This window comes from Pelodiscus sinensis, chromosome 21 (assembly GCF_049634645.1).
Source record: "Pelodiscus sinensis isolate JC-2024 chromosome 21, ASM4963464v1, whole genome shotgun sequence".
Lineage (NCBI taxonomy): Eukaryota > Metazoa > Chordata > Testudines > Trionychidae > Pelodiscus > Pelodiscus sinensis.
Window position 1 is genome coordinate 19,045,775 of NC_134731.1, and position 25,708 is coordinate 19,071,482.

Below are 25,708 nucleotides of genomic sequence, written 5' to 3' on the forward strand. Positions count from 1 at the left end.
TCAGGGGAGGGGCGCTGCTTCAGGCTAGTCACGCTGCCTGCTGTACTCGCAAAACCTAGGGGAGGGCTGCCCCGCGGAGCTTTGGCAGGAAACTCAGGGAGCGGCCGCACCTCAGACACGCTCCACTGCTGGACAGGAGGGAGGCTTGCGTGCAGGAGTCACTCCTGTTTGCACAAGCATTATTGTGCAAAAAGACGTGTGTGGACAGGCAGCAAGGCTGTTCTTGCACAAAAAAACAATCGAATCAAGCACAGGTGCTCTGGCGGCCGTTCTGTTAATGGCAACCAGAGCTTTCTTGCGAGGCAGCATCCTTGCAGCGTAGACGCACACTCTTGTGCAAGAAGTTTTTGCTGATGAGCTCTTCCTCAAAAAGCTTTTTGCGCAAGAAGCCTGCAGTGTAGACGTCAGCTCCGGAACATGAATATTCTTCTCACCAAGCAACATAATGTGGGCAGGAGAGCTGCTTCCGTCGACAAATCTGGTGCCACTTCCAGAGGTGGCGTTTTATGCCAATAGGAGAACTCCCTCCCACCACTGCAAGTTGCAGTACTGTGGCTATGTCTACACTACAAGGTTTTTGCGCAAAAACCTGCGGAGGGTCCACACCTCAAATGCGCTTTTTGCAAGTAAAGCGGCAGTAATACAGAAGAACAGAGGGCTTTTTCCGGTGTAGGTAAACCTCCTTTTATGAGGTATAACTCCTTTTTGCGCTATAGCTATTGCACAAAAGGCAAGTGTGGACACTCCACAAGGGTTTCTTGCACAAAAAGAGCCTATCCAAAAAAGCACAGGTGCTCTGACGACCATTATGTGAATGGCCATCGGAGCTTTCTTGCACAAGAGCATCCATGCAGTGTGGACGCTTTCTTGTGCAAAAGCGTATCACAAAAGTGATGCACTTTGAGGTGTGGACGTGCTGTTGCACAAGAAGCCTGCAGTGTAGATGTAGCCCAGTGGTCCCCAACGCAGTGCCCGCGGGCGCCATGGCGCCCGCCGAGGCATTCGTGTGCGCCCACCGACAACCTGGGCTGGCCCGGCACACGGGAGGCGGCGGCTCCAGGCGTGTGACACGCACCAGCGCTGGGTGCGCGGCGCTCGGGTGGCCCCAGGCCCGGGGCACATGCGGGCGCTCAGGAGCGCGGTGCTCGAGCGGCGCTGGTGCCAGCCCCAGGCGTGTGGCTGTGGCGGCAGCGCTGGCCCACGGCACAACGCACTCGGGCGGCCCCAGCCCCGGCCCTAAGGCACACACCGGCGCTGGGTGCAAGGGCATCCCAGTCCCCTGGCGTGCCCCCGGGCGCCCGGCGCATGAGTGGCCCCACCTCCTGGGCTCCCGGGAGCCTCTAAACGTTGGGGACCACTGATGTAGCCTGTGTGTGTAGACATGCCCTCAGAGGCTTAAAAATGGAGGGTGTAGCTCAGCTTGTCTACACTGCTCCTTCTTGCGCAAAAACCCCCTCTTGCACAAGAGCCGTTCTGCCTAAAAATAAGTGGCAGAACGGCTCTTGCGCAAAAGTGCCTTGTGCAAAAATGGCAGCTTATTAGGTATGCAAATGAGGGGTGGCAATATTCATTGCTGCACCTCATTTGCATGTCTTGCGCAAGAATGCGCAATGTAGATGTAGCCTGAAGGGCCACAGATTAGATGTTCCTGACCTACAGCAAAGCAATACAGTGGCCAGATGTTTTCTTTTTGCAGCTTTTTGTCACCAGCCATCATTGGCTTAGTGGCTCGGAGACAAGTTTACTGTGTACTGGTGAGTCATCTGACCCTATAGTCCCTGGCACTTGGATCCCATAGTCCTTTCCATAAGGGTTTGTCCAGTGAGCTTTGCCAACATTTTTCCCTCTGCAGGGTTCTACAGTGGGAGCCGCCTTTCAGTGGCATATATGGATGTATGTGCAGCACTGGGAGATAGAGACTTGAGAGAACTAGCATTTCTGAAGATTAGTAGGTATGGGATGGGCAAAGCCTATTGGTTATGATGTGTCCCAGCTCTAGGACCACGATGGGGTCACTCTCTGCAGTGCATTTCCCAGCACCTCACATCACTTGACTAGCACAGATTCTACCACTGGGTGTGTCTAGACTACATGGCTCCGTCAAAGATGAGTTTACCAGACAGCAAAATGAAGCGGTGATTTAAATAATCGCCACTTCATTTTCCTCAAATGGCCGCTGCACTGTGCCAATCAGCTGTTTGTCGGCACAGCGCGGTAGTCTAGACGGGGATCAGCCGACCCCCAGCTCCCTTTGTCGTCAGATCCCTTATGCCATTGACGGAGCCATGTCGTCTAGACACACCCACTGAGTTGGCAGCGTCATTCCACAGCTAATGCAGCTCACTGTGAGGAGGGACTTTCTCCCTCCTGTTCAGTATCAATCACTGTTTGTTTGCTTTGCAAGTTAGGAAAATTAAAGTATCATCATAAGAAACAGCTCAAGTTGTTGGGGAAATCATTGATAATGCTGGTCAGGCTTTGCTAGACTGGTGAGACGTCGGAGGAGGGGGGGGAAGAAGGATGAAAATAAACAGTTCACACTTTATGCCGTTGATTTAGCAGGCACTGAATTTAATTTGGTTAGTCAATGTCTAGTGTTCCTTGCTGCAGCCCCTGGCGGGCAGAAATGATGGACTGTGATCACCGTTCAGGTGCTGCAGCAGAAGTGGGTTAAGAGAGGTGGGGATTTACCTGCCAGTTCAGGGCTATTACTGCCATAGCACCAAGTGGGGGCTGCTCCGGAGCCTGCATTGCAGAGGAGGCTGTCCTTGTACCATATCGTTGTCCCTGAGGGAATGGCCTTTCAAGTAAAAATATTCCACATGGAGCCTCATGGTTGTCCTAGTTCCGTTTTGGGAATACAATCAGACCAGGATGGTAGGCATCAAGGGCTTGATTTCTAGGAGGGCTGAGTCCCCACAGCTGAACTTGGATCAACTTACTTATCAGGAGTCCAGGTGGATTTTTCATCACTGACCATTTTTCAGCCAAGACTGGTTGTTTTTCTCAAAACTCTGCTCTAGGAATTGTGTTAGGGCAGGTCTCTGATCTGTGCTTTACAGGAGGACACACTAGAAGATCCCAATAGTCCCTGTTTCCATGGAGTTTATGAAATTACGAGTTGGAGTTCGTAATTGCTGCTTCTTGGCATCTCTGGAAATGAGGGCACAAACGGCCAGAAACAGTCCAGGTGAAGAGGTGTTCACAAGCCCAGAAAACAACTGTTTAAAATGGCCCTATTGTCTCCAAAAGCCACACAAACTGCCACTCCCTTTCTACACTCATTGCTTTACAAGGACACGGTAAATCCAGCTCTGACATAACCACAGAAGATGAGAAATGGAAATCAGAGAGAGAGAATGCCTAGAGAACAGCGCAATAGCAGGGTAAGGATAGCTCTGGTCCCAGGAGTCACTTAGGCCAAGTCTACACTAGACCAAGAAGGTTGACTTAAGGTGCGCAACTCCAGCTATGCAAAATACGTAGCTGGGGTTGGCTTACCTTAAGCCAAGCCTTGGTCGCGTACACAGCGTGGGAGGCAGATGGGAGCAAACGCTCCCTTCAGCTTCCCTTACTCCCTTGCAAAAGGAGGAGTACTGGATGCCAGCAGGAGCTGCCCTCAGCATTCAATTTAGGAGTCCATACTACTCCCGCCAATCAAATGTCAGAATCATAGAATAATAGGACTGGAAGGGACCTCAAGAGGTCATCGAGTCCAGCCCCCCGCCCTCAAGGCAGGATCAAGCTCCGTCTACACCATCCCTGACAGATGTCTATCTAACCTGTTCTTAAATATCTCCAGAGAGGGAGATTCCACCACCTCCCTTGGCAATTTATTCCAATATTTGACCACCCTGACAGTTAGGAATTTTTTCCTAATGTCCAATCTAAACCTCCCCTGCTGCACTTTAAGCCCATTACTCCTTGTCATGTCCTCAGAAACCAAGAGGAACAAATTTTCGCCTTCCTCCTTGTGACACCCTTTTAGATATTTGAAAACCGCTATCATGTCCCCCCTTAATCTTCTTTTTTCCAAACTAAGATCTGCCTCCGGAGCGTCTATCTTCTGGTAAGCATAGACGTGCTCTTACTCCCTTGCCCCAGCCATAGAAGTAGCTCAGGGTATGTCTACACTGCCACCCTCGTTCGAACTAGGGTGGCTAATGTCAGCATTCAAACTTGCAAATGAAGCCCAGGATTTAAATATCCCGGGCTTCATTTGCATGTTCCCGGGCGCCACCATTTTAAAATGCCCCGTAGTTCGAACTACCTGCCCACGGCTACACGAGGCAGGACTAGGTAGTTTGAATTAAAGCTCCTAATTCAAACGACCGGTACTCCTCCTGCAAGGAGGGTTAGGCATTATGCCAAATTTCATGGGCCACTTGCAGTCTGGGCACTGGAGTCCACCCTGGGCAGAGTGTGCCCCGGGGTTATGGAGAATTATCCCTGAGTAAGGAACAGCCAGTGAGGATGGGAAATCGCAGGGGCCAGCCTGGCTGCCATCGAATGGGGATGACTCAGTGAGGTCAGTGTGGCTGTTCTTACAGTGAGTTCAGTTCACATGGTCCCTCCCATTCCGGGGGGGCTGAATCCCAGATGGTATCAGGAGCCAGCTGCTGGCTGCCCTCAGAGTTCAGCAGATGAGTTTTCCCAGAGTTTGCCCGTTAGCACCCAGATCTGAGCAGTGGGTCAGTCTAGCCTGGCTGTGAGCAGCTGCCCTGCAAAGCCCTGCCCAAGACACGGCGCTCCCCTGTGGGCCGTAGCGTGAGTGGTGCGTAGCCCGGGGCTCTTTGGGCTGCTGTACGACTCTGCACGTATGGGACAGGGCACTGGGGAGTTGTGGGAAGGTGGTGGCCAGTCAGCCTGCATCCTCATGAGGTACTAGATACGTTCATGGAGGGCAGGTCCATCAGTGCGTATTAGCCAGGCTGGGCAGGGAGGGGTCCCTGGCCTCTGTCTGTCAGGGGCTGGGAATGTGTGATGGGGAGGGATCACTTGGTGATTCCCTGTTCTGTTCACTCCCTCTAGGGCACCTGGCACTGCCCCTGTCTGCAGACCACACACCGGGCTGGGTGGACCTTTGCCATCAGTCAGACCAAAGTGGACAGGCTCCAGGCCCAGTGAAAGCAGCACCACCTGTGAACCCACCCTCAGCTGGGGCAGCCAGCCAGGGAAAGCCCAGGCCAGAGGCTTTGCATGCAGAGGGCAGGGGACAAAAGCCGGGGCTCTTCCCTCTGAAAACCCGCCTGGCAGACTCGTTATTTACCAAGGCGGACGCTGCAGTCAGGGCCGGACTAAGGGATGGGCTAGCTGGGCGCTAACCTACGGGGGGGCACCGGTCGGGTTAACCCCCGCAGCACTGGCCAGCAGCACCCCTTTCCCCGCGGGCACAGGCCCCTGCACGGTCAGGCAGCCCGCACCGGACGGCCCCGGGCTGCGCACCATCGGCAGTGGCCGGGCTGACTGGGCAGCGCATGCGCCGTGCGTCCGCCCACGCACCCTGGGGGCAGGCCCGCGCATGCGCTGTGCACCCAGAGGTGGGGCCGTGTGCCTCGGGGGTGGCGCCACCCGCCTGGTGCCCAGGGCACCAAAATGGCTCGGGCCAGCCCTGGCTGCAGAGACTCACTGACCGGCCCACCCGGGGACTCGGAGGGAATGATCAGAGTGCACCCTGATCTCTGGGAGGCCAATGCTATCGGGTCTTGACAGCCGTGGGGCTGCGGGTGTCTCTTGCTGGAAGAGCCAGTTCAGTGCTGGGGGGCTGCCGGTGCAGAGCTCTGAGAAACAATCGGCTTTGTGCTGCAGCCGGGGGGCTGCCTGCTCTGCAGCGTCTGCCAGGCTGCGACTCCGCATTTCAGACAGTCCTTTGGGCGGCCGCAGGAGCCCCGGCACGAGCGGGCGGCACCGCCCCAGGGAAGGGGCTGCTGAGAAGTTGAAGGTACTTGTTCAGAGGAAAGCTACAGGTGGAAGACGCAGGCAGGAGGAGAGCTGCTGACTGAGGCTGGGCCCCCAGGAAATGCTCTGCCATATCTGGAGAGGAGAGAGAAGAGTGACAATTAAGGGGCCATTGCCTCTGGTCTCCAGGATCAGAGGGCTGGGGGTGGGGTTAAGAGGACTGGCTGAGGGGAGGAGGTGGGAAGAGTCTACACCGGGGAGCACTGGGTGCCTTCCCCTGCAATGAGCAGTCTGGGCTCTTCTGGGAACCTCTCTAATCAGTCAGTGCCGTGCTGGTGATGCTGTGCCCAGAACAGGCCGTGCCAGGAATACCCCCCCGGGATGGAGAGCCAGCTTCCCTGCTCTGTCGTTTGCGGTCTGAGTTTAATGCAACTCGCTGGCTCGCTGCCCCACAACCCGTGTCCACCAGCGGCCCAAGCTCCCACTCAGCAGCCCCACTTCTTGGGGAGGGTCGGCTTCAGGTGGTTTGTCACCAAAGGAATTTTCTACATTTCTCCACCATGAATCTCAACTGTTATTTCTTGCCAAGCCTGGGATCGGCCGTGGGCCCAGCTCCTTCCAATCCGTGTCACCTCCACCTGCTCCCCGCCATTACAGCAGCTAAAAGCAGAGTTCTTCCCACAGCTCACTGCTCTGATCGCTTGCTTTCCTTCCTGACCCTCCCACCAGCCTCCCATCCCCAGGAGCGTCCCAGCCAGCCCAGGGCAAGATCATCACAGCTGAGTGTAAAATCTCCCAGTGGATTATACACAGACATTCTGCACCCGCTTCCTGGTCTCGTCTCAGCAAAGCTATTGTTTGAGATGATCCTCCCCCCACCGGTTCCTGCTCAGCGTCCCAGGGCTCTGGAGCGGGTTACCGAGCTGTGTAAAGTGAATTGCATTGCTGCATGAGGGACTGAAATGACACTCCCCAGATGCCGAGTTTCCCTCTGCTCTTCCTTCCTGGAGAGGTGCAAGTCTCAGGGCAGAATTGTGCTTCGCTAGTGACCTGTGGCTCCCTGGTGCCTCCCTGGAACTAACAGGCCTTTCGGTGCCAGTGTCGTGCTTTGCTTCCAGCACAGAGCTGCTCCTGGTTCTGGCTGCTAGAAATTGCCTGTCCAGGCCTTTCCCTTCGAACAGCCACCGTCCACGGGGAGACGAGTTTAGTTCGGTTCAGACCTAGCTGCCTTGAGCCCTAATAACACAAGCGGAGAAGCTGCCTTGAAGTGGAATCTAACTCTGCCAGATCTTTGGCAGGCTGGGCCTGAGAACGGAAGGCGACTTCCAGGCCCCGTCTGGACCGAGAGCCCCGTCCCTTACGCAAACGTGCAGTTCCTGGCCCTAGTGGCAGTGTCTGTTGAGACTCCAGAACAAGATACGTACCGTGGGCTTGTCCTAATGGCCGGGGAACAGGTAGAACTTTTTCAGCATGGTAGTTCTCTCTTTTGTGGGCATCTGACGAGGAAAATTTTGAAAGGAGAGCTGGACCTGAGCAGGGAGGAAGGGGAGATCAGTCCCAGTCCCTGGGCTTGGCAGCACTTTGACCACCAAACAAGCAGGGGCCTTGAAGAGCAAAGGAGAGAGTAGGCAGCACCAGGGCAGGTTTCCCCGTGGCAATGATCATAGCCAGGCCGCACCTTTACCTCAGCCACGGGCAACCCTGGCTGGTGAGTGGCCTCTGTCATCTCCGTGGGCCACAGGACTGGAATCGGGCATGACCCCAAAATAAGATGAATACATTGCACTTGATTCTGCTTTGTCCTGCCTTTGCAGCACACAGCGACTCACGGTTACGGGCGCATTCCACTGCCGGCTCCTCTCCCCACGAGCCAGATCCGGCCTGGGAGGCCCGTCTGCCCGCCACTGGGACACGAACACCTGCCCCTGCTGCTGGGCCGGAGCAGCCCCCTGCCTGAGGCAGGCCCCCCCCATGGGGCTGGAGGAGCCCTCCGCCTGAGGCAGGCCCCCCCACTGTGGGGCTGGAGCAGCCCCCCGCCTGAGGCAGGCCCCCCCGTGGGGCCAGGGGCCAAACTCTGCGCAGGATGGGGCTTAGCACCCCTCCAGTGGCATTTCCCATCACCTCACTTAGATGGCCCCCCTAACTGTGTGGGCTTTTGGGGGGGCCCATCCTTTGGCCCCCCATCTCCTGAGGCAGGGCACAGGGAGCCTGGTGCCTAGCTCACAACCAGGGGCAGGTGCTTCCAATGTGCCCTGTCTTGTGTGGGGCCAATCCCCCGGGGACAAGCGCTGGGCCCCCCTCAGGCAGCCCTGGCGCACGTCCAGAGCCCTCCAGACGCCCGGGGGGAAGGCGAGCAGCCTGGGTCTGGGGCAGCAGCGGGGGTCGCGTTCCCAGGCCCCAGCCGGAAGGGCAGCCCCCGAAGCCCCACCTTTCGGAAGATCTCCTCCAAGGGGAAGCGCCAGGCGTTGGTTTGGAGCTGCTCTATCAGGCATTTGATGAAGACGGAGCCAGTTTTCGGACTTCTCCAGGACACGGTGTCTGTGGGGAGCAAAAGGCTGTTATGTCCCATGGAGCAGGGTGGCCCTGTTCCTCGCGGCTGAGACAGGCCCCAGAGGTGGGGGGAAGGGCTCTCACCAAGGCAGAAGTGAAGCAGAGAGGAGGGCAAAGCTGAGGGGTTCTGCAGCAGCCTCACCAGTCCCTGCCCCCACTGCACAGACCCACTCGGCAGCACCCCCCGCCCCCGGGAGCTGGGGCAGAGGAAGGTGATGGGACGGCAGACAGGGAGCCGGGGCGGGATGCAATGGGGCGGACGGACCAGGAAGGCGGCTCTGTCCCTGGGTTCTGGGCGGGCTAGAGGCAAAGGGAGGAGCCGGGTGGCCAGAGGAGGCTGGGGCAGCTGTTGGGGGGCTGCCGTGGGAGCTGCAGGAGGGATTGAAAGGCAAAGAAGGATCTTGGCGATGCTGAGGGAGAGGGCGGGGTCGGAAACAGGCCCACAGCCCCACAGGCTGTCGACCACGGTGAAGGGGAAGGGCTCTGGGTTGAGCCGTGCGCAGGGTGACAGGACAGAGCCGGGCGAGAGCTGAGAGCCACCGGGCAGAAAGGGGAGCGGAGTCTTGCGAGCTGGTCCGGGGAGCAAGGGGAAAGGGGCCAAGGGCAGAGCCCTGGGAACCCCTGAGCAGGGCACAGGGCAGCCCCCCACACAGGCTCTGATGTGGGGAGGGGAGGACAGTGCCTCCAAGCCCAGCGAGTGGCTGGGAGGACGAGGCCCCGAGGGCTGGCCAGGAGGAGGCCGGGGGGCTGGGAGGGACCCCGGGGAGACCGGGGTGTTCAGGGTGCACGTCCCAGCAGAGCCCCAGCCCCAGCCTGCGCCCTGGCAGCAGGTACCTGGCGTTGTGGAGTGGAAGCAGATGAAATCGCTCTCCACGTGGATTTGGTGGGTGGCATCATCTTCCAGCTCTTCGGTGGGCCATGGCGCAGGGCTGGCACCATCTCCAGGGAGCTCTGCGGAGTCGCTCACCCACACGTGTCCCTGGCTCTCTGGGAACACGGGCACCAGTTACACACCAGGCAGCCCCCGGTGCCCTTTCCCGCGAGCCCTTCCACCCGCCTGGCCCAGAGCTCACCCCCCCGGCAGGCCTGGATGATGATCACTTTGGGCTTGCCCAGCAGGGCCTGGCAGCTCTTGTTGTTGAAGGTGCTGTAGATGGTGTCGACGGGAAGGATGTCCGTGGCCCCGCCGTGGCTCTTCGTCCCGCACAGCCCTGCCCGGACGCCATGGGACATGAGCACCAGGAAGGTGCTGTCCGAGGTCTGGTGCTCGTCCCGAGCAGCAAACTGCTTCAGCGTTGCCAGCATGTCCTGAGCGCGACACGGGGACAGCAGGGTCAGAGAACAGCCAGAAAGATGCTAGTCCGGGGGCCCCACTGGAGTGGGACTGGGGGCGCAGCAGCTAGCGCCCGCGTGGCCGGAGGGTTTCCCTGGAGACAGTGTTCCCGTCCCTCCTGCCAGCTCCCAGGAGGACCCCACCCCCAAGGCCCTGCCAAGGGGGAACTGAGCCAGGAATGAACCAAGCCAAGGTGGCAGCAGCTTCCCCAGGGGCCGGGGCCAGTCCCTGGCGGCGTGGGGAGATCCTGTACCTGGGCGGGTAAGTTGCAGTAGGTTTCCACCTTGTAGCCCAGCCCCTCTAGAAGCCTCTGCATCCCACTCACGTCCACGTCGGCCCCGCCCCGCCTGGGGAGATGCTCGAACTCTACGTTACAGATGATGAGGGCCAGGCGGGTTCGTGTCGCCTTGTCCCGGATGGGATAGATCTGTAAGAAAGGGAAACTCACTGGGCCGGCCGCGGTGCAGCCCTCACTTTGCGGGCTAGAGCACGTGGCAGGACAGAGCCGTTCGGTGCCCACATCTCTAGGTTAGAGGCCATGTCTCGAACGACCAAGGAACCCCCTTCCGCTTCCCGCCCCTCCGGAGGCAGTGGGGTCTCTGCGGAGGAAGAAGGGCCCCACCAGTACCCTCGCAGGGGGCTGTTGTTGAGGGGAGAGGGTCTGAGTCATCCTGGCCCCAGTCGCCGTCCGAGTCTGTCCACACTAGGGCCACTACAGCCGGGCCCTGGCCGAGCGGGCGAGCTGGGCTCCAGCCGGGTCTCCGTGTCTGCGCAGCGAGGTGGAGCTCACGTCAGGAAGCGTTACTGCCACGCAAGCGTCTGGCGGCGTCCGGGGCCTGACTGGGCAGAGGCTGCCGAGAACCCCAGGAAGCGCTGCCTGCCCCCCGGAGCTCCTGTGTTTTTAGGGGCCACTGGCGCATGAGGCCGCTCGTGGGCCGTGTGTACGAAACCAGCCTGCCTGCGTCGCACGGGGCTGGGCGCCACACAGCCCCTGCAGCGCCCTCACAAGTCACACACAAGCGCAGCTTCCTCCTGGCGACTCAGGTGGTGTAGGAAGGGCTCAGAACCATCTTCCTGCCCGACACTCCGCAGCTGCTCTGGCATCAGGGACAGCAACCCCGGGGCATCATGCTGCTGCCAGTGCTTCGAGGTAGCTGGCAGGAAGAGGCAGCAAGCAGAGCCTCCGTGCAGCCAAAATCCAACATGGTCACATTGCTGAGACCAGCCGCATCTCTGGTTCCACCCGCACAAAGGAGTAGGGCCCGAGGGGGGGGAGACGGGGGACAGGGGGCGCATTTTGTGCAAGGCGCTCTGCTGCGCACGGCGTAGGGCTCTGGGGGAGTCAGGGAGGGTGTCGTGCAAGGCGCTCTGCTGCGCACGGCGTAGGGCCCTGGGGGGATCAGGGAGGGTGTCGTGCAAGGCGCTCTGCTGCGCACGGCGTAGGGCTCTGGGGGTGGTCAGGGAGGGTGTCGTGCAAGGCGCTCTGCTGCGCACGGCGTAGGGCCCTGGGGGGATCAGGGAGGGTGTCGTGCAAGGCGCTCTGCTGTGCACGGCGTAGGGCTCTGGGGGGGTCAGGGAGGGTGTCGTGCAAGGCGCTCTGCTGTGCACGGCGTAGGGCTCTGGGGGGGTCAGGGAGGGTGTCGTGCAAGGCGCTCTGCTGTGCACGGCGTAGGGCTCTGGGGGGGTCAGGGAGGTGTCGTGCAAGGCGCTCTGCTGCGCACGGCGTAGGGCTCTGGGGGGGTCAGGGAGGGTGTCGTGCAAGGCGCTCTGCTGTGCACGGCGTAGGGCTCTGGGGGGGTCAGGGAGGGTGTCGTGCAAGGCGCTCTGCTGCGCATGGCGTAGGGCTCTGGGGGTTCAGGGGGGGTGTCGTGCAAGGCGCTCTGCTGCGCACGGCGTAGGGCTCTGGGGGGGGTCAGGGAGGGTGTCGTGCAAGGCGCTCTGCTGCGCACGGCGTAGGGCTCTGGGGGGGGTCAGGGAGGGTGTCGTGCAAGGCGCTCTGCTGCGCACGGCGTAGGGCTCTGGGGGGGGTCAGGGAGGGTGTCGTGCAAGGCGCTCTGCTGCGCACGGCGTAGGGCTCTGGGGGGGGTCAGGGAGGGTGTCGTGCAAGGCGCTCTGCTGCGCACGGTCACTGCGGTGCTGGGGGTACAATCTGAGCAGGCCGTGCTGGAGCTCTGGGCTCTCCCCGCACACACCCGGCAGGGGAAGCCCCCCGGGAGCAGGCCAGCCCACCTCCTTTGCTTCCTCCCTCTGGATCCGCTGGACGTCCTCCGGGGGGCAGGGCCGGATCCAGCCCTCGCATGGCGCTGGCTGGGTTTCTGCGGTGGACCCTGGCTCGTTCTCCTGGGGGGCCGGCCCTGGCTGTGGCACTGGAACCCCTGCGGTAGCTGAGAGGAGGCAGTTAGCAGCCGGGAGCTGAATCCCCCGGAGCGGCCCAGGGAGAAACGCAGAACAGCCGGCGTCCCGGAGAGAGGAAGCAGCAGGGCGGGGCTGCCTGCTGGGGGCTGAGATAGGCAGGGCCAGGCTGTCCGCTGTGGGGAGGATCCCCCGGTCTGTGGAGCCAACACCGTGCCCTGCCCCCGGCTGCCATGTCCGTCTGGGAGCACGGGGTCCCGGGACGGCGCCGGGGTACCCCAGGGGGCAGCATCTGGGGCCTGGCTCAGCTGCTGCCTGGCCCTGCTCCAAGGGGAGAGCTCCCTGCAGGACGCTGGTGGGGCCGTGCCGCACCTCGCTGCTCGTCCTTTGCTGATGCCCAGGGGCAGGAGGGGGCTCTCTCTGGCTCCCTGCTGGGAACCCAGTGCAGACAGTGCCTGCCTTTGCAGAGAGAACGGCTCTGCCATTCTGCAGCGAGTGGGGAACATGGCCCGGGAGCAGCCCATGCAAGTCGGACGCCTGGAGGGGGAGAGCCCTGCCTGCGGTGGGGCTCCCAAAGGCCAGGGCCCACGTGAGGTGTCCCATGTGCACTGCCCCACGAGAGCCAAGAACCAACCCTTGTGGCCCACTCACCCGAGGGGGCTGCCAGCCCCAGGTCACTGGCCAGGTGCACGTCTCTGCAGCAGAGGCACCGGATGAAGATCTCGCTGGCTCTGGCTCCCTTTTTCCTCACCCCATCGATCAGACACCTGGCTTGGTCACTCTTCTTGCTGTGGCTTTCTCTCACCTCCTCCACCTCCTCCTCGTTCAGCACCTGCTTCTCCAGCAGGTCGTCCAGGAGGGAGTTGATCACGGCTTTGCTCACGCTCTCCACGAACCTGGTCCGCACGCTGCCGAGCTGCCGATCTGCGAGAGCAGCCTCGTGAGCCCCTGGGCCCTGCCAGCCCACGAGGCATTTGCACCCGGCCACTGGGCAGCTGCTTCACACGGGGGCTCCACGAGCGCCCAGCTGAGGACAGCCACGCCCACTGCACAGCCCTCCACGTACCCCCCTTCCCACACAGCCCCACGCACCCCCGCACGGGGCTGGCCCGGGACACTCTCCTGCAGCCGCACGGCCCTGCCGGTTCCCAGCCTGACGAAAGTCGGGCACCACTGAGCCTGCAGTGGGATCTGCTGCTCACTGCTCAGCCGGGAAGGACTGTTCCAGACCTCCCGGGGCAGCGGTGGGAGCGGCCGTGTCGTGCGCCGTGGAGCTCACCCTCAGCAGCTGGGGTGGTAACAGCCATTTCCCGTCAGGGAACGAAGCAGCTAAACGCCCTGGGGAGCCAGGGAGCGGCGATGAGAGAAGCGGCCGCCCATGGCAGCGCGTCAGGAAGCCAGCTCTGGAGCGGGAGGGCTGTGGCTGTGCAGGGCAAGGGGCAGGGTGCGCGGCCGATGCACCAGCGAAGCCCCAGACGCAGCCCGGCGACATGCTCCAGGCACCGTGAGGCCTGCACACGGCCAGGGCCTGTCTGCTCCTTCGCAGCAGGGACACTGCTCCCTCTGCTGCCTGCCGGGGGGGCAGGGAGCTGGCCAGGCTCTGCCACGCTCCTGCACCCCGCACACGGCGAGAGCCAGAGGACTGAACCCGCCTCACTGCCACACCTGTGCAGCTGGACCCCACCTAACAGACCCCTCCCACCAGGACCGGCTCTCACGGGCCCAGCGCTGGCCATGGGGCGGGGGGAGGCCGGGACCAGCTCTCACGGGCCCAGCGCTGGCCATGGGGCGGGGGGAGGCCGGGACCGGCTCTCACGGGCCCAGCGCTGGCCATGGGGCGGGGGGAGGCCGGGACCGGCTCTCACGGGCCCAGCGCTGGCCATGGGGCGGGGGGAGGCCGGGACCGGCTCTCACGGGCAGTGGGGGGGGAGTAGGCATCATTACTTTGCATGGGGTGTGGATTTTTCACAAGCCAGCCATGCAGTTATAGCCACTGACGTCCGTAGTGCTGGCCATGCCCCACGCCCTGTGCAGCCAGCACTAGGCCATTGGAAGACGCCTCTCTGCCAGGGAGCAGGCGGGGGAAAGGGGGGGGCTGGACAGAATGGGAGGGGGGCTGGTTCCGGGCAGGATGTGTGGGCAGGACCCGGGGACTGGCCACATGGAGTTGGGGGGAAAGGTGTTAGCCAGCAAGGGTGGGTGGGAGGGGGCTGGCCCCACAGATGAGGGAGCAGGCAGGGGAAGTGGGCAGGAATGGGGGGCGGGAAAGCGAGGGGGGTAGCTCCAAGCATGGGGGGCAACAGGGGAAGTGGGCAGGAATGGGGGGCAGGAAAGCGAGGGGGTAGCCCCAGGCATGGGGGGGCAGCAGGGGAAGTGGGCAGGAATGGGGGGCAGGAAAGAGAGGGGGGTAGCCCCAGGCAGCAGGGGCAGTAGGGGAAGTGGGCAGGAATGGGGGGCCAGCAAGGGGGTAGCCCCAGGCATGGGGGGCAGTAGGGGAAGTGGGCAGGAATGGGGGGCGGGGAAGCAAGGGGGGTAGCCCCAGGCAGAAGGGGCAGTAGGGGAAGTGGGCAGGAATGGGGGGTGGGGAAGCAAGGGGGGTAGCCCCAGGCAGAAGGGGCAGTAGGGGAAGTGGGCAGGAATGGGGGGCCAGCGAGGGGGTAGCCCCACGCATGGGGGGCAGCAGGCTAAGTGGGCAGGAATGGGGGGTGGGAAGGAGGCTGGCCCCAGGCAGGGGGAAGGGCAAGAATGGGGGAGAGCCCAGCAGCCCCCCAGCCCAGGCAGGCGCAGGAACTCAAGCCTGCGTCTGCAGAGGCTGCGCAGGGCCCCTCACTCACCCGCCATCGCTCAGGGCCCGCCCGGCCGGGCCTGCAAGAAAGTGAAAGCGAAGCCTCCCCCCCTGCTCTTCCCCTTCCCGCCAGGCTGGAGCGGGGGGAGGAGCCCGGCTCCATGGACTCTACAGCACGAGAACTGGAAGGGCCCTCGGGTCGGCCAGGCCAGGCCCCTGCCCTCCCGGCAGGACCCAGCACCGGCCAGGTCTCACCGGTCAGCAGAGGGGATCTCCCTGTGGCAGGGGATCCTGAGGGGTTTGTCTGGGAGGCTGTCAAGTGCCAACATTTCACTGCCGCGCTGCTCCGCCTTGGTACCCTGGGGCTGCCCCTCGCCTCCGGAACCTCTTTCTTGCTGTGCAGGGCACGGGAAGAAGAGGAAGGGGGGTGCTGATGTCAGGGTGCCCCTCCCTCCACCCTGCACCCCATCTCCACAGAGCAGAGGGGGGCAGGGCTGCTTTTGGGAGTGGTGCAGAGCCAGGGTAGGGTGAGCCTGCCCTTGCCCCCTGCAGCACCCAGAAGCCGCCTGTGGTAAGTGGTGCCCAGCTGGAGCCTGCATTCTGAACACTAGCCCCAGTCCTGAATCCCTCCTGCCCCCCAAACCTCTGCCCCCAGCCTGATAAAAGTGAGTGAGGATGCAGAGGGAAGGGAACGAGCAGCAGCGGGGCCGGAGGAGCAGGAAGGAGGCAGGGGAGGGTCTTTGGGGTTGAGGTAGATCCTGGCTTGCACTTAAATTCAAAGAGTGATCTTGTGCTTAAAAAGGTTGGAGCCCCCTGGTCTGGACCATCCCCTACAGGTGTGTGTCCAGCCTGCTCTTAAATATCCCAAGGGATGGAGATTCCACAGCCCCCTGGCAATTTACTCGTGTCACCCCCGACAGGCAGGGCGTTTTTCCTTGTGTCCAGCCCGACCCTCCCTTGCTACAATGCTGAGACAAGGGCACTGGGCTCTCCCCAGCCCTGGATGCACTCTGGGCAGGTCCCTTCCTTGCCCCCCCCAAGCTAGCTCCTTGCCTGTGCACCTGCAGCACCAGGGCCACGCCTCCCCATGAAGCAAAGCCACATTTAGAGAGGGGAGAGGGAACGGCACCAGGCTCGTCCAGCATCCTCTGGCTCCCACTTCCTCCCCTGAGGGAGGGGCACAGGCCATGCCCCAAAGAGGCTAAGGAGCTGGGCCAGGTGAACAGCATGGCTGCTGAGGCCTGGTGCCCAGGGGATCTCAGCCAGGTGCCAGGAAGCTGTGCCGGGGGAGGCTGCAGCCCTTCCTTCCACAGCAACCAGCCCTAGGAGCAGAAGGCCAAGAGGACACGTGCCAACCCCTTCGTGGGATACGGTGTTCCCCTTGCATCCCAGCTCCTGGAGTCTGGGGGAGGCAGTGACACGCGGCTGCCTGGCTGCAAACACAAGCTGGACCGTGGTGCAGGCAGGCCCACGGATTGAACCAGGCAGGCTGATTTCAGTCTCGCAAGCTCTGTACCAGTGGGGCTGGCGCTCAGGCTCCCTTGCTGGGCGGGGAGGGAGGAAAGCCAGCAACAGTGAAATGAACCGTGGCAGCTGCAAGGCTCTAACTCTGCCTGTGCTCTGGGCAGCACCACTGTCACCTGCTGGCTGGCCGGGGAAGCCATGCTGGGACAGCTGCCAAGGAAAACAAAGCCTGGGGCTCCTTTAAGGAAACTCGTTCGTGCTGGTTTCCTGCCATTCTCTGGGCACCGGTTACTTGTCTGCTTTGCCTTCTCCTTCATGCCCAAGAGTGACACACTCCTGCCCCAGCTCCGGGGTGTGCTGGACAAGTCAGCTGACTCCAAGGGACGTTCCTCCCTAACTTCCTCTTGGGGCAACTGAAAGGGACTTCACCTACCCCAAGCCCCCCTCTCCCCGCCCCGGCCTTTCACCCAAGTTGCTCTGAGCATGCAGGGCTGTTGATTCAGTTCCAACGCATGCAAGGCAACACCCCCTCCCTCAGCAGCTCGGAGGGCACCAGCCCTGCTCCCATCACAGCTCAGAGCCCAACCTACCGGCTCTTTGTCCCAAATGATTTACCAGTTGCCTGAAGCTCCACAGGCTGCTGCGCTGCCTCTTCCCACAGGCACAGACCAGTCTCCCCAGCTCCCTGAATCCACGGGGCCGTGGCTCAAGTGGGCTTTGGCACTCAGCGCTCCCTCCTGCCGCAAGCTCAGCTCGAAGCTGCTGCTCGCTTTGGGGACTGAACTCCGAGGTGCTGAGCTCACACTGAAGTCAAAAGGGAGCTGCAGTGACCTCTGAAAACCAGGCTCCCTCAGAAGCAGCTGCCCCACCTTGCAGTAGCCGATTTCTTCCAGTCAAGCTCATTTGCGGGTTTCCTGCCCATGCAGGTTTCTCCCCAGGCCCCGTTACTTCCGAACACAGCGCCCTAGTAAACTGCCAGTGCACCAGAAGCCACTGAAAGCCGGAGTTGCATTTTAATGGGCAAAGGAACCGACCAACCCTCTCACCTGAGCCCCTGTAGAACAGGACACAGTGCTCCACCCAGCGAGACCCGAACTTCTGCAGGAGCCGGAGCAGATCTTTGCCAAGGAACCCCCAAGTGTTCTGCACCAAGGACTAACTAACCTCACCGGGAAAAGCATGTCCCTTCTCTCCTGGGAGATTTGTCTAGCATCAGCCTCTGGCCCTTCTTATACCTTTGCTTGCTAAGCCAAAGCCCTTCCATTGGGAGATGCACGCTGGGCAGGTACAAGCGCGACCACCTCCCAGCTCTCACAGACAGACAGACATTCCTCAGGCCTGGTTTGCATTTGAGGTAAGATGACAGAGATGCAGAAAATCCACAGCCGCTGGCTGAAGCTGAGCACACCTAGGTTGAAAGTGTAAATGCACCAAGGCTGATGGCAGCTGGCTTCTGTAGCCTACCTACTGTCGGTACAGGGATGGAAAAGCCCTGCCCGTCACTGCAGGTCGTGTCTCCACTATGGGAGTACGCTGGCACAGCTCTAGTCCCCATAGCAGACATGGCCTAGTCCTGTCCTTCCAGGCAGTTTTCCAGATGCCAGATCGTTACTAGGGCTCTTCTATGAACCATCTCCAATCGCCAGCACTTTTTCTGACGGGCGGACACCATAGCTGGTTTCCCTAGTGCCCCATACAGAGCTAATGCTACCTCCCTGCACCTACTCAAGATTCCCCGAGCCCAGCGTCACACTGGGAGCTCGCTGTCCCTCAGGCACAGTTCTCCTTGCCTGCTCCCAGCCCCTTGCAAGCCCCTCCCCTCTTAGCTCCCAGGCTTGCACCAAGCACCTGTGACTGCACAGCAGATACTGCTGCTCTGAGGCCACTAAAGCTCTTCCACTCCCATAAGCAGGGGCCAATACATCACCGCAGAGAAGGAAAAGCCGCTGGAGCTCCATGAGACCAGCAAGCTCTGCTGCATTGGCCCCACACTCACCTCACTGACACCAAGGGTGGCTTCTACCTTCCCCTCCTCCTGTGCCGGCCTGTTCTCTGACCTGGGGCTGAGAAGGGAGGCTTGAGGAGTCTGGACTGGGACACAGGACCCCCCCCGAGGAGCTGGGCATTCCCTAAGGAAGTCTCCAAGCCTGGCAGGAATGGTCAGGCTGCGCTTTTAGCCAAGAGGATGCACACTGGATCCTGAGCTTCAGTAAGCCCTGGAGAAAGTCCAGAAGGTGGAAGAAAGCCACTGCCAGGCTGATATTCACGAGGGTAAACAGGCCAATCTGGGTAATTATAAGCTCATCAGCCTGACGTCGATCCCAGGCCAGAAACTGGAACAGCTACTGTGGGATTTGATCACTAAAAAGAGTTAAAGAAGGGTAATAATCTACACCAAGCAACAGGGGCTTGTGGAACCCAGATCCCCTCAAGTGGACTGGAGAGCTACCTTCAGATGACAAGTGTGGTTGATCAAGGTGACAGAGTTGATGCAACACACTTGTGTACAGGGTGTGACTTAGTACCACCTGGCACTGATGGATCAAGGAGAACATGAAAGGAAAATGGCATACGTTAAATGAGTTAGACACTGGCTAACTGAGGCATTTCAAACTGTAACTAACCAGACGCGTCGTGGAGCGGATGTGTTTCTAGAGGGGCTGCGCAGGAATCTGTTCTTGGCCTTCTACTAAACATTTTTATCAGTGATCTGGAAACAATCACAAGCTTTACAGATGACACAAAGACTGAGGCAGTGGTATACAGCTAGAGCCCTGTGCAGACACAACATTTATATCTGCATCTGATCTGCAGATATCTGCGGTACCCCACCAAAGAAAGGTAAAAGGAGAGCCAATGTCTGGAGACATTCAGACGGGAGGGAAGGTGCACATTTCTCAAAGTGAGGGGAATTCACCACTGGAACAATGTACCAAAGGAATTTTTAAAGCAGTCTTGGATGTGTTACCAGATCTGCAGGGAAGTTCTCTGGACAGTGCTATGCAAGCCAGACTAAACGTTAAAATGGCCCCTTCTGGTTTAGAATCAATCCTCAGGAGGCATCTGCTGCTCTTGTGCGGCGCATGTTCCGCTCCAGCAACTTGGAACCAAAGTCCCATCGCTGCAGAGCCCGGGAAACAGCAAGATCAGTGCACCCTTTGTTCCAAGCCACGCTCACCCCAGCCCAACCTGGACTGCCTTCAGGAGCTTGAGGAAGGGGAATTGCCAGGCTAGCCCATTTAGCCCAGACTCTGGGTCGAACAGTGGCCATCCATTATCAGATGCTCCCGAGGCAAGTGCAGTATCCCCACAGTAGCATCTCTGGCATAACCCATCCCTGTAAAGATCTCATCCTAATCCCTAATGGTTAGAGGCCTGTTAAGCCTTGAAATAGAAGGATTTTATTTCCCTTCCAAAACTCTTCCCATTAGCCATTATGGGACTGGAACTTCCTGTTTTGCAGATACATGCCCTCGTGATGTGCTGTGGCAGTGAGTGCCAGTCTGGGGGAGTGGGGAGAGTGACAAGGTATTTCCTTTGAGCTGGGTTTCTTGACTTTTAAAGCCATTGACGTTCCCTGGTTCTCGTGCTGTGAGGAAAGAAGAGTCTCCTTCCAGCAAGGTGCGATGCTGCTCCACTCTCCTTGTCTTGTCTGCAGGGTCAGATGCCTTCATGTTGAGTGGGCCTTATTTTCCGTACTGTACAAAGTCCCAGAGTTACGTAGACAGGCAGTGCAAGAGCAGGCAGAGCTCTGGTTCCAGTCTCTGGTGGGTAGGATCCTCCAGCAAGGCTGGAGTCACACGCTGGGATCCCACCCTAGAGCTCAGAGATCCTGAGAAACGGCCCAGTGAAGAGCCGGTGTGTGCTTGGAAACCGCTGGGGACAGGCTGGGAGGGGAAGGGGGCTGGGAACAGGAACAGCCCTAAGACACTGCCCTAACATGCAGGGGGGTGCATGCAGAAGGGCACAGTGGCCTGGGGAAGCCTCTGCCCCAGCCTGCCAAGACAAGCATCTCCAGCTGCATAGGGTGGGGAGAGATCCTGGCCCTGCTTCACTCTCAGCTCTAGCCTGTCTTACAGTGCATGGGCCAGGTGCCGAGCCTCCTGTCCCAAAGGCCTGGCTCATGGACAGGGGCACCCCCATGTCCTTCACGATGTGGTGCAGGAGCAGGCAGTCCTGGGAATCCTGCTCTCTCAGCCCGCACAGGAAGCGGCTCTATGGCACTAGCAGGAAGTTGCAGATAGCAGTGATGAACTCTTGGGACTTATCTGCATGGACCCAGTGGCCAGCACCTGGGATATACTGGATCTCTGCCTCAGGAAAGAGACGCTCAATCTCTGGGTAGTCCTCAGAGCTGCAGGAAGAAAAAATGCACCAGAGAACAGGGGTTCATGCTGGGAATGCCCAATCCAAGAAGCTCAGCTCAGGACTCACACTGGGATCCCTTCCCCTCCATATACACCCCCCTCCAGCTGGGGAGCCTGCAGCTCACTCCACCGCTCTGCGTACGCAGCAGCAGCGAGAAGGAACAAGCTGTGGGTCTCAGAGCCAGAGAGTCACCTGATGTAGGGGGAGTCAGATCCAGCTAGGAAGAGAGTGGGTCCTGGGTAAGGCGCATGGAACACAGGAAAGCCCATGATCTTGGCCAGATGGTGGGAAATGGCCTCAAGGTTCACCCGCCACGTGTACCGGCCCTCAGACTCCACCAGGTTGGTGAGCAGGAACTGCCTTACTGCTGACACCTGCCGTGAAAGTGACCTGTCAGAGCAGGTCTCATGTACTGGTCACAGTGAAAGCCCCACTGAGCTGTAGGCAGGCACCAGGGCCAGGACTGAGGGCATGAGGATGGAAAAGCTCTGGCTAGGGCTGCCAGGCTCTGGGGTGGTGTGCTCTCACTCTGGGGGAGGGAAGGGGAGAAGAGGGCTCCTCGTGGGCTACCTTACCTGGACAACTGGACTCAGCTGATCCTCTGCTAGCCTGCGTGCTGTGGAGCGGGGGATTCTGGCCGGGATGCTCACTCTCCTCATGGCAGCGATGTAGGCCTGGAAATCCGTCACAGTCACGCTCTCTGTGGGACTAATGTCGACAGACACCAAGCGCTCCACGAGATCTGGCTGAGGACACAAGCGAGTGTAGGGATCCCATGCCCGCAGGAGCCTTACTCGGGGCCATGAGGAGAGCAAAGAACCGTCAGTGGGCTCCGCATACAGAGATGTCTCCAAGAAAGGCTAGTTCTGAGAAGCTCCTACTCAAGGGCCTGTCAGCCCCAAGCAGCAGTTATTGCCCCAAACTCTGCACATGCCCATACCTGCTGCAGCGCCAGTGTCATGGCAGTTTTGCCACCCATGCTGTGGCCGACCAAGACGCACTTCGGGAGGTGCAGCTGGCGCAGGAGGCGCTGCACGTCCAAACTCATGGCCTCGTAGCTCATGACGGGGCTGTGTGGGCTCTCGCCATGGTTCCGCGCGTCCACTGTCAGCACCTGTCAGGGAAGAGGAGCTGCTGGAAGCTGAGCAGAGAGGGCCCAGTGTTCAGGCCCTTGGTTTCCCTGGCTCCGCCCCTCGCACTCACCTTGCGGCCACTCCGCTGCACCAGGGCCCGGGCAATGGCACGGAAGTTGCCTTTGCTGCCCAGCAGGCCATGCAAGAAGACGAGAGGGGGCTGCAGCGCAGGCCCATCAAACACCATGTAGGAGAGGGGCAGAGGCCTGCAAAACAGGAGCAATGAGCCAAGCTGGACTGGCTGGACTAGGTACATAGGTCCAGAACAAACCATATGTCTGAGTTTTTCAGGACATGGCTAGGAATGTAATAGTGTAGTTGATTAACTGATTAACCAATAAGCAAAAGCTTATAGGTTAATGCTATAAACTACATGCATTCTCTCCTCCCCCCCCCCCAGTAAATTTTTTAGCAGGCTGGCTCAGTCCTGGCTTGCAATGGGTCTAGCAATGCTGCAGCTCTGTATTTAAAGTGTATTAGGAACTAGGCAGGCTCATGAGCTCAGATCTCCCCTGGACATGGGCTGCTTCCACCCCGCACTACTGCCTCTGTATCAGAGGCAGCAGTGCAAGGCGAAAGGCAGCCGGTCCGTGAATCACCTGTGAAGCTGGGCTGCCTTGCAGCCTAGAGGGAACACAGGACAGCACCTCTCTTTTGGCAGTCTGCCCACAGACTAGATGGATTTTTTTTTTAAGAGCAAATATCCAGGGTTTGTACTTGTGGAGCAGATGTTGCAGCTCAGAAAAAGTCACCTCCACACCCCAACTGCAGTCACATCTCCCAGATCCCGCCTGCTAGGCAAATGGAGCTGCCAAGTGCCTCTCCACTGGGCTACCTGCACCAGGACAGTCTCCCAGCCTGGCTAGGAAGGTGTCACACCAGGACATAGCTCCCCACCCAGCAGAGGGAGAGACCCTCAGGGATGTGCTGATGGACTGACGCTGCCTCCATGGCCTGTGCCAGCAGCCCTGCCACCGTGACAGGGAGTGACAGCCCCTGCCTCAAGCACGAGCCCCCCAACCCAGCCCCCCGTACCCCCTCCAGCCCCCCCAACCCAGCGCCCTGTGCCCCCTCCAGCCCCCCAACCCAGCCCCCAGTGCCCCCTCCAGCCCCCCAACCCAGCGCCCTGTGCCCCCTCCAGCCCCCCAACCCAGCCCCCAGTGCCCCCTCCAGCCCCCCAACCCAGCCCCTTGTGCCCCCTCCAGCCCCCCAACCCAGCCCCCCGTGCCCCCCAACCCAGCCCCTTGTGCCCCCTCCAGCCCCCCAACCCAGCCCCCCGTGCCCCCTCCAGCCCCCCAACCCAGCCCCCCGTGCCCCCCAACCCAGCCCCTTGTGCCCCCTCCAACCTCCCAACCCAGCCCCTTGTGCCCCCTCCAACCTCCCAACCCAGGCCCCCGTGCCCCCTCCAGCCCCCCAACCCAGCCCCCGGTGCCCCCTCCAGCCCCCCCGCCCCGTGCGGGAGCTGCTCACGCCGGGGGGGCGGCGCTGGAGCCGGACGCGGCGCGCGGCCCACAGGGCGGTCGGATCCGCCGCAGGCAGCGGAGCATCCTGGGACCAGGCGGGGCGCGGTCACCAAGGTGACCGACCGGCTGCGCGGGCCCGCCTCACGTAGGGGCGGAGTCAGCGCGATCCCGAGGCGGGGCTCCACAAGCCACGCCCACCCTCTGGGATTGCGGCTCGAGCCAGGTGGCGCGCGCTGGCCCCAGGGAGTCGGGCAGGCCCTGGAGCGCCGGGGGCGCGCGCAGCCGCCGGTATCGATCACGTGACGCCAAGCGGGTTTCGCTGCCCCAGGGCGCGGCCGCACAAGGCGCCTTTGTTCGGTTGCCAAGGCAACGCCTGGGCCAGGGCAGCGCCCCGCCCCCCCCAGGGATCAGGGCCAGGGCAGCGCCCCCCCCCCCCCCCCACAGGGATCGGGCCAGGGCAGCGCCCCCCCCCCCCACAGGGATCGGAGCCAGGGAACCGCCCCCCCACAGGGATCGGGCCAGGGCAGCGCCCCCCCACAGGGATCAGGGCCAGGGCAGCGCCCCCTCCCCAGGGATCAGGGCCAGGGCAGCGCCCCCCCACAGGGATCGGGGCCAGGGCAGCGCCCCCTCCCCAGGGATCGGGGCCAGGGCAGCGCCCCCCCACAGGGATCGGGGCCAGGGCAGCGCCCCCTCCCCAGGGATCAGGGCCAGGGCAGCGCCCCCTCCCCAGGGATCAGGGCCAGGGCAGCGCCCCCCCACAGGGATCGGGGCCAGGGCAGCGCCCCCCCCACAGGGATCGGGGCCAGGGCAGCGCCCCCCCACAGGGATCGGGCCAGGGCAGCGCCCCCCCCACAGGGATCGGGGCCAGGGCACCTCCCCCCCACAGGGATCGGGCCAGGGCAGCGCCCCCCCCCCACAGGGATCAGGGCCAGGGCAGCCCCCCCCACAGGGATCGGACCAGGGCAGCACCCCCCCCACAGGGATCAGGGCCAGGGCAGCGCCCCCCCCATAGGGATCGGGGCCAGGGCAGCGCCCCCCCCCACAGGGATCGGGCCAGGGCAGCGCCCCCCCCCACAGGGATCGGGGTCAGGGCACCGCCCCCCCCAGGGATCAGGGCCAGGGCAGCGCCCCCCCCACAGGGATCAGGGCCAGGACAGTGCCCCCCCCACAGGGATCGGGCCAGGGCAACGCCCCACTTCCCCCCATGAGGCCCAGGGCATTGAGGGCAGGGTGCCACCCCTCCCCTTTGTGGGGGCCCAGGGGCCATCCCTGCAGGGCCAGTCTCTGTCTCTGTGAATTGTGGGGGGGTGCCCCACGCTGGCCGGCCTTGCCCTGCATGTGTGGAAGGGGAGACAGCCCCCCAGCTCCCCTGGGCAGGTGCCTCCTCTTCTTCCCTGCCCTGGCCAGGGGCCCCCTTCTCCAGCCCTGCCAGTTACTGGCTGCCCCACCAGTCTCCCCCCCTCTCCTGCTGGCAGCTCGTGGGTGGCACGGAGCCTTGGATCTGTGTGAAATTGTTCCTGCCCATGCTCCCCCAGCATGGCTGGGTGCTGTGCCACCTTTTCTGCCCACCATCTCGCCTGGCCCTCTGAGGCTGGGCCTGTGTTAATCATCTTCAAGGGTTTGCTGAGGAGAGCAGAGTGAGAAACAAGCTAAGCAGGTGGAGCCTGGCAGGGTTTATGAGGCTATCAAGCCATAAAACCAGGAGCGGGGAGGGGACCAAGGCCCCAGGCCCTGTGAGGGAACAGGGCTGGGCACTTTGTGTGCACAGGGCCACTCCAGACTAGCTCTGTGACCTTTGCCCAGGTCCCCAGTGTATCGCTAGGGCTCATGGCTCAGGATCTGCTGGGTGGGTGGTTTCTGAGGCAGGGCTTTGGGGCTGGGCCCGCCTCTGTAAACAGCTGTCCAGCTTTTGGAGGTTTTGTCTCCCACCTAGCACTCAGAGCCAGGCTTTGGGGCCACACTTCTAGTATTAAGTTGCCTAGACTGGGATAACTCGCTCCAAAGCAAGCAGGGCTGCTCCTGTTCTCAACACAAAACCTTTCTGCTGCAGTGCAGGGGCTTGGGGAAAGGGGCGATGATGCTTGGGGAATAGGCAGATGTTGTCCCAGGCCTTGCACCCCTCTGCTTCCCCAGCCTTCATCTGAGGCCTATGGGGTGAATCAGTACCACTTGCTCACAGCCTGGGGCTGGGGAATCCTGTTTGTGCCTACCATGGGAAACCTTCCTCATCCGCTGGCTGCTCCGTTATGTGAACACTTTTTTGTAGGAACAGAATGGCCGTACTGGGTCAGACTGAAGGTCCAGTAGCCTTGTAGTCTGGCTTCCAAACATGGCAATACTAGGTGCCCCCAAGGGAATGAAC

General features: G+C 61.1%; 2 protein-coding genes across 7 annotated transcripts; both read right to left on the minus strand.

The window, feature by feature from the left end:
• Positions 1–2,541: 2,541 nt before the first annotated feature.
• On the minus strand, positions 2,542–15,127 carry LOC102454294 (caspase-1-like). Its single transcript, XM_075905066.1, has 9 exons — positions 14,968–15,127; positions 12,785–13,057; positions 12,011–12,165; positions 10,035–10,208; positions 9,522–9,756; positions 9,283–9,435; positions 8,327–8,436; positions 7,323–7,427; positions 2,542–6,033 (listed from the first exon to the last, which is right to left on the minus strand). Exons 1-8 carry the CDS (start codon positions 14,972–14,974, stop codon positions 7,335–7,337), a joined length of 1,200 nt encoding a protein of 399 aa, XP_075761181.1. The 5' UTR covers positions 14,975–15,127; the 3' UTR covers positions 2,542–6,033; positions 7,323–7,334.
• Positions 15,128–17,736: 2,609 nt separating this feature from the next.
• On the minus strand, positions 17,737–23,521 carry ABHD11 (abhydrolase domain containing 11). Of its 6 annotated transcripts, none has more exons than XM_075905068.1 (6): positions 23,354–23,521; positions 21,954–22,089; positions 21,691–21,864; positions 21,326–21,424; positions 20,943–21,124; positions 17,737–20,736 (listed from the first exon to the last, which is right to left on the minus strand). In XM_075905068.1, exons 1-6 carry the CDS (start codon positions 23,428–23,430, stop codon positions 20,598–20,600), a joined length of 807 nt encoding a protein of 268 aa, XP_075761183.1. In that variant the 5' UTR covers positions 23,431–23,521; the 3' UTR covers positions 17,737–20,597. The 6 variants fall into 6 exon arrangements, with proteins under 6 accessions (XP_075761183.1, XP_075761182.1, XP_014427362.1 ...); XM_075905067.1 differs by having other exon boundaries at positions 19,761–20,736; positions 21,326–21,496; positions 23,354–23,510; XM_014571876.2 differs by lacking the exon at positions 23,354–23,521 and adding an exon at positions 22,719–22,925 and having other exon boundaries at positions 19,761–20,736; positions 21,326–21,496.
• Positions 23,522–25,708: the final 2,187 nt, after the last annotated feature.

Coding starts and splice junctions, on each gene's coding strand:
- ABHD11 (XM_075905067.1), bottom strand. CDS start 23,430: ATGCTCCGCTGCCTGCGGCGGATCCGACCGCCCTGTGGGCCGCGCGCC. Junction 22,090..23,353: donor TCCAGCGCCGCCCCCCCGGC/GTGAGCAGCTCC, acceptor CCTGTTTTGCAG/GCCTCTGCCCCTCTCCTACA. Junction 21,865..21,953: donor TGCAGCGGAGTGGCCGCAAG/GTGAGTGCGAGG, acceptor CTTCCCTGACAG/GTGCTGACAGTGGACGCGCG.
- LOC102454294 (XM_075905066.1), bottom strand. Junction 10,209..12,010: donor AGAGGGAGGAAGCAAAGGAG/GTGGGCTGGCCT, acceptor CCTTTCTTACAG/ATCTATCCCATCCGGGACAA. Junction 9,436..9,521: donor CATCCAGGCCTGCCGGGGGG/GTGAGCTCTGGG, acceptor CCGTGTTCCCAG/AGAGCCAGGGACACGTGTGG.